Source organism: Sorghum bicolor, chromosome 7, assembly GCF_000003195.3.
Source record: "Sorghum bicolor cultivar BTx623 chromosome 7, Sorghum_bicolor_NCBIv3, whole genome shotgun sequence".
NCBI classification, from domain to species: domain Eukaryota; kingdom Viridiplantae; phylum Streptophyta; class Magnoliopsida; order Poales; family Poaceae; genus Sorghum; species Sorghum bicolor.
The window spans coordinates 10,200,001-10,211,430 of NC_012876.2; the positions used below are offsets into that span (position 1 = coordinate 10,200,001).

Consider the following 11,430-nt stretch of genomic DNA (forward strand, 5'->3'; position numbering starts at 1 on the left):
CATCCTAAACCTTGTCTTGAGGCATCACAGTATATGATGAAATCTTGGTGAATGTCTGGCAAAGTTAACACTAAAGATGCAGATGGGGTGGCAGTGGGCAGCCCACCCCACGTCCGCTGGAGCCGCAAGTGCTAACAGAGCTAATATGGCAGCCCACATGTTGCCGCTATTTTATTTTGGGTTGGTGCGGCAGCCTGCGGTGCTGCAGCAAACATCCGCTGCCACCTCCACCCTGCTGCCACACTGAGCATGTGAATCCATCCAGGAAACGACTGCAGAGATTACTGTATTAAATTGAATCAAACGAATAGCACCAGTTCAGTACCATCCAATAGTTGATATTTTTCACACAAAAAAAATAAAACATGCAACGGCATAAAACATGCAACGGCAAACATTGGTTAAATCAGTCATTAAACACAGCTTAAAATGAGCCAGGTCTATTTGTCATCAGTTAAAAGATCCAACATAGATCAAAATAGTAACTACAACCAATGTTACTTTGTAGAACCGTTCATCATTACTTCACATATCACTTTTTAATTCTCAAGTCACAGTATCAGGAGCAGCAATGCTTAAAGCTTTTGGTTCCCAAAGAGATGAATTTCGACGTTGTTAGAAGTTCCGCCTCTCGTACTCCTCTACTGTGCTGGTGCATCTATTTGGGAATACACTTATGCCGCAGCGTCTGAATTCACAAGAAAACAAGAAAATCAATGAGATAATTAGGCATCATATCATGGATATATCAGCAGTGAGAAGTAAGCAATATTAGAATAAGCTATTTAGGGATCCTCTGCCTCTGAGAGATCTTTTTCCTCATATGTGTTACTTCTATCTAAATACAGGAACATGCAGGTTGTGGTTTAAAGGGCATTACCTTGTTGAATGTTTCTTCTATCTAAATACAATCTTCATCGTCCGCAGCTATAATTCCAGCTATATTATCATGTGTGCTATCTGAAAATTAGAAAAGGGATAAAAAGTTAGTTTACATCATTATTTTGCATACAAACTTATTATGAACAAATAATGGTATTGAGATTTACCCTCCGATCTTAACCAATCCTGAAGACAAATGAGAGCTTCAATTGTTTCACTCTTGAGCCTGCTTCTATAATCACTCACTATTCTCTCTCCGGTAGAAAATGCAGACTCTGAGGCCACTGTGGATGCAGGTATAGCTAAAATATCACGTGCCATGCATCCAAGTACTGGATATCTTGTTGAGTGTATCTTCCAATACTGCAAGATATCTAGATCAACTGTCACAGGCACTGTTTCTTCTTCCAAGTACTGATCCAACTCATTAACTTTTTTTTTCTCTGAGCACTTTGATGTTGGGCCCAATCTGCCCATGGGTCTAACTCATTCAGCTCAACATTACTGACAGTATGTTCCTCCGCAATGACTGAGTCACCAACTTTTAAGGAGTATTCAGCAAACAGTTTTCTAAATGTCGTCTCCACTTTAGATAGATATCTGAATGCTTCTATACCAAATCCTTCCTTTAAGCGAAACTCCAGAAATTTCAACTTAAAACGAGGATCAAGAATAACAGGAATGCAGATATTCAAATACGACAGATCCCAATACTTCTTCAATTTTTGCTTCATCTCATGAACCATTGTTCTTATAACCAACTCAGAATTTGAGGCTTCTTTCTCTAAATCTTTCTTTACCTCCCAAATTTGATGAAAGTAGTGAATTGAAGTTGGATAATTTGAGCCAGATACTTTCATAGTGGCATCATAGAATGGTTCTAACAAGGTACAAAGCTTCTTTGCCAACTTCCAATCCTCAGTCGAAGGCTCATGTATGTATTGTGGGTCATTTTGCCTTAAAGCTTCATATGCTCTCCTATACTCCAAAGATGTGACAAGCATATGGTAAGTTGAATTCCACCTGGTGACAACATCGAGTGGAGGGCGTTTCTCAACAGGAATAGAACATTTCTCAACCATAAGTTCAAACCTTTGTTTGCGAGCTTGTGAGCTTTTCACATATCTAACACTCTCTCTAATGTTCTTGGTAGCACTACTTATGGCCTTAAAACCTTCTTGGACGATGAGATTAAACACATGGGTTGCACAACGACAATGAAACAACTTTCCTTTGCGAAGCAGTTGACCCTTTGAGACAAGGTTTTCTTTTAAAGTTGTCACAAAGTTATTATTTACTGATGCATTATCCAATGTGATAGCAAAAAGTTTGCTTTCTAGATTCCAATCTTGCAAGGTTTCCAACATAGCATTGAATAGGTTCCAACCATCATGCGGGGTCTCAACTAAAGCGAACTTTATGATCTTCTTATGTATCTTCCAGTTCTCACTAATGTAGTGACAAGTCACACATAAATAGCCCAATGTTTGGTTTGAGGTCCATAAATCAGCAGTAAGAGAAACCCTAGAGACCGAATTTTGTAGCACATGCCGTAGGACTATTTTTCCTTCCTCATATGAACTAATGCAGTCAGACCTAATAGTGGTTCTAGAAACTTGTTTGAACCATGGATTTAGAGCAGCCACAAATGTTCTGAACTTTGGATACTCTACCAGACTGAAAGGCAACCCATGCATCACTATTAAGTTCACTAATTCTTGGCGAGCTACTTGTTGATCAAATTTCCAATTTTTCAAGGAAGCATCAGTTAAGGGCACGGTTGAACTCAGTTGAGAGACCATTTCTTCTAATCTAGCCTTTCCCTCACAAACTTTGATGTGTCTACCACATGCACTTGTACCAACATCTCTGGTTGCTTTGAACACTTGGTTGCAATGAATGCATTGAGCTTCTACTAAGATATCATTATCATATATTGCCTCAAAATGCTGCCATATATGTGAGGTAAGTTTGCGCCTTTTACTTCTATGTGAAGATCCTAATGGTTGGCATAGAAATAATATTGTAAGACAAATAGTAAAACAAATAATATTCTAATAGCAACAGCAATAGTAAAACAAAGAAAACAGTAGCGAAGACATAACATCATCACTTACCAGCAGCAGCAGTAGTTCTTTTTCCGAGAAAAGGAGATATCGGCGATTGTGATTTCGAGCTTGCTGTCCCTTGTGACGACACTATCACTGTTGGTGAGCTGAGGTTGGCAGATAACAACATTTTCATGCCTATTGACCTTGCTGGTATAAGTGGTGACATGGTTACAACTGGCGACTTCAACCGCTTTGATGGCAATGCATTTGCTTGCTTCATAGCAGGGTCCATTCGCTTAGCCATTGATAAGGATGTTGTCCTCCCTTTGATCTGCATAGACAACATTATCAATTAATCCACAACTACTTGCTTCACAGCAGGGTCCTTGCTGTTGTTACTGCTCTCTCTAGAACTACTGCAGGTTTCCATTTCACTCATACAAGCTAATTAATAAGCTGCAAGATCCAAACCTGTTGCTTCCTCTTAGCCTTCGCTTCAATGTGTCGCTGAACCCGACCTGCAAGGGTGGTAGCAGCAGCTGTGGATGAGTCACCGTGTCGCTGATCCTGATTTGCAGGGGTGGCAGCAGCAGCTGTGGGCGACACCACAGAGGAACTCGGCAGTTGAGGAACAACGAACAAGGAAAATCTTGTCGGTGGATCGGGAGAATAGAGGCGTATGGCTTCGTGGCTTGACAAGTCAGCACCGGCGCCAGAAGGTGGTAGTGGCAATAGTGATGCCGGTGAATGCATCGACATCACCGATGCATTTGCCTGCTTCACATCAGAGACCTTCCGCTTAGCTGCCGATGAGGATGCCTTTTCCTCTTTAATCTACATAGACAAAATTTCAAGTTAGTAATATTACCATGTTTCGACAGCTCCGCACCATATTTCAAAACAGCTGAATTGATCACCCCATCAGAGAAAGATGAAAAGGAAATAGAAAAGCACTATCATTACAGAATTAATGAGGACGCATGTAGAGAATGTTGTTTTGTCCAAAATATTTATATAACAAAAAAAATAAAGAATATTCAGTACAAAATTGATGAGGACGCATGAAGAGCTTGGTGATAACTGTTAGCAGTGCAGCCTTCACTCATGAGGAGATGCATGGTGAAGAGAATTTGCAGAATTACAACTGAATTAGCAGCGAGGAATGCATCGCCATAGGCGTTAGTTGGCCTGTCAGCAGGCTGTTCCTTTCTTTCTGTCTCTCCAACAAGTGTATAATTCTTATAAAAAAAACAAGTGTATAATTTGTCTGAGAGTTGCGTGTATGCAATGTTGAGTGAGTTTTGTCGGCAGAGCATAAAGTTTTGGAAAAGCTGGGTTTAATCTGGAGGATGATTATTATATTTAGTGATATGAATATATGGAACCGTGTAGCTGGTAGTGACAAGTTTTTTTTTTTACGAAAAGTGACAAGTTGCTTAATCTGTTGATTATATACTATACCTTGGTGTCATTGCATTTGCATGCGAATGTGAATATGTGATAACTGTGATGCAATACAACAAGCTATCAAGCTAAAATGCTACGTTTCTATCAAAAATCAGAAACCTTTCTGTCTAGGAGCATACTCTGATCCATACTCTGATCCAAACAGTATCATTGTTTCTTGGACGAGATCTGGATTGGTGGAAGCAAACCAGAAAGGACGAGATCTGAACCAAACCAGAAAGGACACAACACAAACACCGTTTGTTGGCCTAACAACGACCGAACTGAAGGAGGCAGGTACCTTTCGTTTCCTGGACGAGTTCTGGACTGGTGGAAGCAGCGACGGCACCGGTAGTGGAGGTGGCGGCGACGGCGGCGGCGCCGGTACTGGAGGTGGTGGCGCCACTAGTGCAGGTGGAGAAGGCGGCGGCACCAATATCGGAGGTGGAGGAAATAGCGGCGGCGCCATTAGTGCAGGTAGCGGCGGCGGCGGCGGTGCCGGGAAAGCCATGAGACTGGCTGCGGTGATGCTCCGAATGCCTCGTGATTTCAGAGACGTGGGTTACTGCTGGTTTAAGCGGGCCAAATGCTTCAGCCCAGTTAGTCTTAGTGGGTTAGGTTTTTAATCCCACGTGGGCTGGTGGCGCAGACAGCCCAACGGGCTGGAGCGGCAGCCCGCCCCACCTTGCAACCGTAGTTAACACTGGTGCTGTTGTCAGTCTCTTCTTCAACTCTTGGAAACTCTTCTCACATGATTCTGTCCAAGTGAATTTCTTATCCTTCCTAAGAAGCTCTATCATGGATCTGGCTATCTTGGAAAATCCTTCTATAAACCTTCGATAATATCCAGCTAATCCAAGAAAACTTCTAACCTCACTCACATTGGTGGGTTGCTGCTAATGGGAGACAACTTCTACTTTCTCAGGGTCAACTGCAACTCCTTCAGCGGTCAGGATATGGCCAAGAAATGCAACCTTCTCAAGCCAAAATTCACACTTGCTGAATTTAGCATACAACTTGTGTCTTCTTAGTTTTTCCAACACTACTCTCAAGTGTTGCCCATGTTCTTCAGCACTCTTAGAGTAGATAAGTATGTCTTCAATGAAGACTACAACAAACTTATCTAACTCTTCCATGAATACCTTATTCATGAGGTTCATGAAATAGGCAGGGGCATTGGTTAATCCAAAAGACATTACTGCAAACTCATATTGTCCATATCTGATTACAAAGGCTGTCTTGGGGACATCACTATTCTTGATCTTGAGTTGGTGATAACCTGATCTCAAATCAATCTTAGAGAAATACTTGGCTCCTTTAAGCTGATCAAAAAGGTCATCTATCCTCGGCAGGGGATACTTATTCTTGATGGTGACTTCATTTAGGGACCTATAATCCACACACATCCTCATACTTCCATCTTTCTTCTTTACAAACAAGACTGGGGCTCCCCATGGTGAAGAACTAGGTCTAATATAACCTTTCTGCTGCAATTCTCTTAGCTTCTCTTTCAGTTCAGCTAACTCTGCCGGAGCCATTCTGTAAGGTCTCTTGGCTATGGGGGCAGTCCCGGGGATAAGATCAATGATGAACTCTATATCCTTGTCTGGTGGCATTCCAGGTAGTTCCTCAGGGAATACATCAGGGTATTCTTGCACTATTGGTACTTCCTCTATGGTCCTTGCATCCAAGTTGAAGACCATTGGATTAACTTTAGACCCTCGGGTTTGGCATTTCACTTTAATCCCTTCATGGTTAACTAATGATACTTCCTTGGTTGCATAACTAATAATTCCATTGTGTCTGGTTAACCAATTCATTCCAAGGATAACATCTATTCCTTTGGACTTGAGCACTACTAAGTCTGCTAAGAAAACTACCCCACTTAGAATGATCCTTACATTTGAACAACCTAGATGACATTTGATGTCAGACCCAGGTGTTCGAGTTATTAGGGGTAACTTTAGTAGTACTGTGGGTATTTGATGCTTCTCAACAAAACTTGATGATATGAATGAATGTGATGCTCCAGAATCAAATAATACTGTTGCAAGTACTGAATCGACTAAGAACTCACCAAGTACCACTCCTGAAGCAGTCTGAGCATCCTGAGCATGAATATGGTTGACACGGGCTCTACCATAGGATTGTTGAGGTTGCTTCATCATCTGGCTATTATTGTTGGTGTTGCTATTGTTGCGAGGGAAACCACGGTTGACTCCAGACACTGCAGGTCTTGGTCCATTAACAGTGTGGGACTGAGTGGATACTGCTGGTGGGTTGTTCTTGTAGGGACAGTTGGCAATGTAGTGTCCAGTCTCATGGCAATTAAAACAAGTCCTAACATTGTTTGTGACTTGACCAGTGCTGTTCTGTTGAGTCTTGCCATAAGTTTGATTCTGATAGGTTGTCTTAGGCTGATATGATGACTGCATTTGGTTATTGGAGACACTAGCAGGAGAGCGAAACTGCATTGGGGCTTGAGTTCGCTGGCTTGGTTGGCTAAAGGTTTTCAGCCTCTGGGATCTAGCACCATCTTGAACCTTGCGCTCCAGAAATTTGCGCTTGTTTTCTTTCCTTTCTTCAGTCTTGGCCACATCAGTCAGAATGGTCCTATTCATCAATGTGTTGAAATCTGGATAGATCTGTGGGGTCATGAGAGTTCTGAGCTCACAGGTCAATCCTTCTATGAACTTTGTCTGTTTCTTGGCATCAGTGTTGACCAACTCTGGGGCATAGCGAGACAACTCAGTGAATTGGAAGATGTACTCACTCAGAGTTTTATTTCCTTGCTTCAAGTTGCGAAATTCATCAGCCTTCAGCTTCATGATTCCATCTGGAATGTGGTACCAGCGGAATTCATCTACAAATTCTTTCCATGTGATTGTGTTGGCATTGTCCACAGCTCCACTATAGGCTTCCCACCAAGAAAGGGCAATTCCTGTCAGCTGATGAGATGCTAGCAGAACTCTATCCCTTCCATCGCAGTGGATTGTGTCCAACTTCCTTTCAATCACCTTAAGCCAATCATCTGCTTCCATGGTGTCGACGAAAGCTGGTCGGCAGTCTACCTTGGGGTATACCCACGGTAGTAGTTTATCGGTAGACGGTGCGCAAACTACGAACTCGATGGTGACGCAAGACACGGACAAGCTTTTTATCCAGGTTCGGCCGCCGAGGTGGCGTAATACCTACGTCCTGCGTCTGGTTGTATTGGATTGTGTTGAGAGAATATGATGTGTCCTAGGGGAGTCCCTTGCCCCTCCTTATATAGTCTGGAGGGCAGGGTTACAAACTGGAAACTAATCCTAGTCGGTTACAATTGTCATGGATAATTCGATATCAATTCCTATTCTAACCGACCAGAATCCTGCTTGATCTCCACATCTTGTTTCCTTGCGCGGAACTCCAGGTTGTCGGATCAAGCTTTGGACTCGTCTCGTAATGGGCCAAGCCTCCTGGCCCAAGTCCAGCCGTAAGGGTATAGGGGTTTATACCCCCACAGCTAGTCCCCGAGCACCATGTATTATGGTGTAACACGCCGTCTTGAGCTTCTTCGATCAGTGAGGCTTGACGTCTTGAGGAAAGTTGCCCGAACAGTTGCAACGGTATTTTGACCAACTCAAAAGACAGTTGATCAACATTGACATTGAAGAAGCAGGTTCAAAGAAGCAGGTTGTTCGAAGAATGCATGGTGCTCTAAATCAAAAAAGATTTCTTTCCTGGTGAAGTGTGCCCACTTTACTTTTTTGAAAGGTATAAACATCAAAAAAGCAAGCAAATTCACCGCAAGGTGAAGTGTGCCCACTTAGTCCCCGAGCCTGGTAGTAGGTGACGCAGGCACGTGGTGCCAGGGTCAAAACAAAAGTCCTCAAAGAAATTCTGTAACTGAGATGCATCGCCAGATGCATCGTACCGATGTAGTCCCCGAGCTTGCTGGAAGGCGAAGTATGAACCTTGTAGCAAGGTCTAAAAAGTGGAATTTACCAGTCTGACTGCAATTGAATAGATTAATCGACCAGTCACCAAGCACCAAGTGCTTTTTAGAATTCTGTGTCGCTGTACTGTACGACCAGTCCCCGAGCATCGAGTGCTCGGTGGTCGGTGCAGTTTTTTAAAGCGTCTAGCTGATAGACTGGGCGACCAGTCCCCGGGCGTCGAGTGCTCGGTGGTCGGTGCAGTCCTTTAAAGCTTCCAGCTGATAGACTGGACGACCAGTCCCCGAGCGTCGAGTGCTCGGTGGTCGGCGCAGTCCTTGAAGTTCCGAGCTGATAGACTGGGCGACCAGTCCCCGAGCGTCGAATGCCCGATGGTCGGTGCAGTCCCCGGATTGTTGACTTTCTGGCGTATGTGTCTTCTTGTTTTTTTTGAAAAGATCTTCCCAGTTAAAATTGACGTGACGAGGCCTCCTGACGGGGTGTCAGACGGATGCATGAAAAGTTGCGCCTGGCAACTTGTGCAACCGCCTTTGCATGGTTTGAGAAAAGGAAACCATCAATTGGTACGAAAAATCCGCCGCATTAATTGTCTATAATCATTGTAAACCGAAACGCCGCGTCCGCCGCATGACCTGCCCACTTCCCGAGAATACAGGAAGTGGGAGAGGTGGAGTTGCGGGCTTATAAGAGCCTAATAGGTCCGCCTGTACCGCTTACCCTGCCATTGCCTTCAAACCTTCCGCTCTCATCTTCTCCAATCTCCTGCATCTTCCTAACTCAAGCCCACATTCGCACCTCTAATGGCGAAGAGCGACTCCAGGAAGAGGGCCGAACTGATGGCCAAGGAGTGGAAGAAGTCTCGCAGCACCACAAAATCTCTTGGTGACCTCGTCGATATGGGGCTTCTGCACGGCCCGGAGCTCGGCGGCTGGAGGGCACCGGAGGGGGAGAGCTACCCCGACCCTCGTGCCGGTGAGATCGTCGTATTTGAAGATTTCATTAAGAGGGGTTTTGGTGTTCCTGTTCATCCTTTTCTTCAAGGTCTTCTTTTGTATTATGAGATCGGGATTTGCAATCTGCACCCGAACTCAATTCTCCTCATTTCCACCTTTATCCACCTGTGCGAGGCCTATGTTGGCATAGAGCCGCACTTCGATCTTTTCCGGTATCTTTTCTGCTTGAGGAAGAAGGGAGCAGTTGGAGGCTCCAAGGTTGCAGGTGGAGTATACCTCAACCTTCGTGATGGAATGAAGAATCGCTACCTGCACTGCCCATGGAACACTTCCTTGACCGAATGGTACAGGAAGTGGTTCTACATCAGGGAGGAACCGGGCAGCTCCACGTTCTGCGACGTGGGATACATTCCTGAGAAGAGGACGAGCTGGACCGACCGCCCGGAGTTCGACGGTCCAGTGGTGGATCTCATGAAGCTGATCGACTGGTCGTGCCTGGACGGGCTTGGCGTGGTCGGCAACTTCATTTGCCGCCGGGTGATGCCCTGCCAGAAGAGGGTGCACTCGGCGTACGAGTATGCCGGAAGCGCAGACCCGACCAGGATGCGGTCGGAGATCTTGGAGAAAGCGGAGGTACAACAGCTGTTGAACGAGCTGTTTAACTTCGCGGATGGGGGCTTCATCCGTGGCAGTGATCGGGTGCAAGCCTTCAAGTTAGGACGACCAGCACCAAAGGTATGTAGCAGATTCTGTTTTAGCATTCGTATATCGTCTGCAGTTGACTCATCTCTGTTGCTTTTGCAGATCGGCGATGTCGACCGGTGCACAGTGTATGTATCACTGGCACCGGGGATGGAAAATCCTGCGGGAGAAGACCCGCCAGAGGAGGACGCTGCTCGGTGTACTCATTACACCAGCAGTGAAGAGGACCAAGCCCGCCCCATCCCGACCTCCGAGGAGAGGGTAGCGGGGAAGAGGCCATTGCCGGCAGATCCTTTGCCGACACCGGAGCTGCCGGCAGATCTTCCGGCGGAGAGCAGCCAAGCACCGAAGCGTCGTCGGCTCGTGCGGATCGTTGACGACGACGACGACGACGACGAGGAGGCTGCGCCGTCGTTGGTCCGACGGCCCCGGGGTCGCCCAGATAATGCGCCGGCCGCTACTGATCGAGTGGCCAGCGACGCCCCTGCACCGCAAGTTGTCGAGACGGGGGCGCAGGTGCCGACCGGCCGGGCGAGGAGGAGGTTCACCGCCACCCACCGTCGATCAGACCTGTAAGTGTTCGACTTACGTATTTTTGGACTCCTCTTTGATTTTTTTTTTTTGAAATTTGACTTTTGTTCCTGTAGTGCGGCATCGGATGTCGACCCCGGCCAAACTGCCAGCCAGGGAACGGGCGAGCCTGCCTGCGGTTCTGGGGATGCGGCCCCCCAGACCACAGAGCAGCCAACAGCTGCAGTCGCGCCTGGGAGCACCGAGGGGCTCCCGAGCGCGGCACCGACTACGACAAGCAGCCCGACCAGGGCTGGAGAGGCTCCCCCAACTGACTCCTCAGAGAAGGGAAGATCTCCGACCGCTCCTCCTGTCGGGGGGAGTGAAGTCCCCACGCCGCCCCGAGCAGTAGCCTCTTCGGCTGCGGGCTCCCCAGGTCTGGTCCAAGGGCCAGTAATACCTGGGACCACCACCGGGGGTGACGCAGCACAGGAGGAGGAAACCCGGGCGGCCTCCGATGATGAGGTGGAAGAGATCGAGGGTCGTCCCCGTGATGGCCGCCAACACGTGTATGTGTGGCGCCAACGCGGGGATCACTTTATCGGGCATGAGGAGCTCGCCGAGACCGAAGAGGCCGCCAGGGTGGAGCGCGCGGCCAAGCGCCTCGTCGACGAAGTCAAGGTAAGCGGCTTTTTGTACTGCTGCACATTCTTTTGCCTTGTCTTGCATGGTCGTTATATGCTTGCTTTGTAGGACGCAATGAAAACGGCGAAGTACCGGAAACGGTGCTTTGACCAGATAGAAGGCGTCATGGCCGAGAACAAGGCCCTTGCCGCGGAGGTAGACCGGTTGCGGGCGGAGGTCGGGGAGAAGGTGGTCGAGATGAGTGCCGAAAAGGAGCGTCGTCTCGACCTCGCTCGTCGTTTGGCCGACCAGTACCGGCTGCAA

At 46.7% G+C, this 11,430-nt stretch overlaps 1 protein-coding gene across 1 annotated transcript; it reads right to left on the reverse strand.

Moving 5' to 3' along the window:
* On the reverse strand, positions 360-4,951 carry LOC8072189 (zinc finger BED domain-containing protein RICESLEEPER 2). The gene is made up of 6 exons (XM_021465895.1): positions 4,681-4,951; positions 3,405-3,767; positions 3,000-3,264; positions 1,050-2,881; positions 881-960; positions 360-688 (listed from the first exon to the last, which is right to left on the reverse strand). The coding sequence occupies exons 1-4, from the start codon at positions 4,888-4,890 to the stop codon at positions 1,269-1,271; spliced, it is 2,451 nt and encodes an 816-aa protein (XP_021321570.1). The 5' UTR covers positions 4,891-4,951; the 3' UTR covers positions 360-688; positions 881-960; positions 1,050-1,268.

Coding starts and splice junctions, on each gene's coding strand:
- LOC8072189 (XM_021465895.1), bottom strand. CDS start 4,890: ATGGCTTTCCCGGCACCGCCGCCGCCGCCGCTACCTGCACTAATGGCG. Junction 3,265..3,404: donor AGGCTAAGAGGAAGCAACAG/GTTTGGATCTTG, acceptor TTGTCTATGCAG/ATCAAAGGGAGGACAACATC. Junction 2,882..2,999: donor AAGAACTACTGCTGCTGCTG/GTAAGTGATGAT, acceptor GCCAACCATTAG/GATCTTCACATAGAAGTAAA.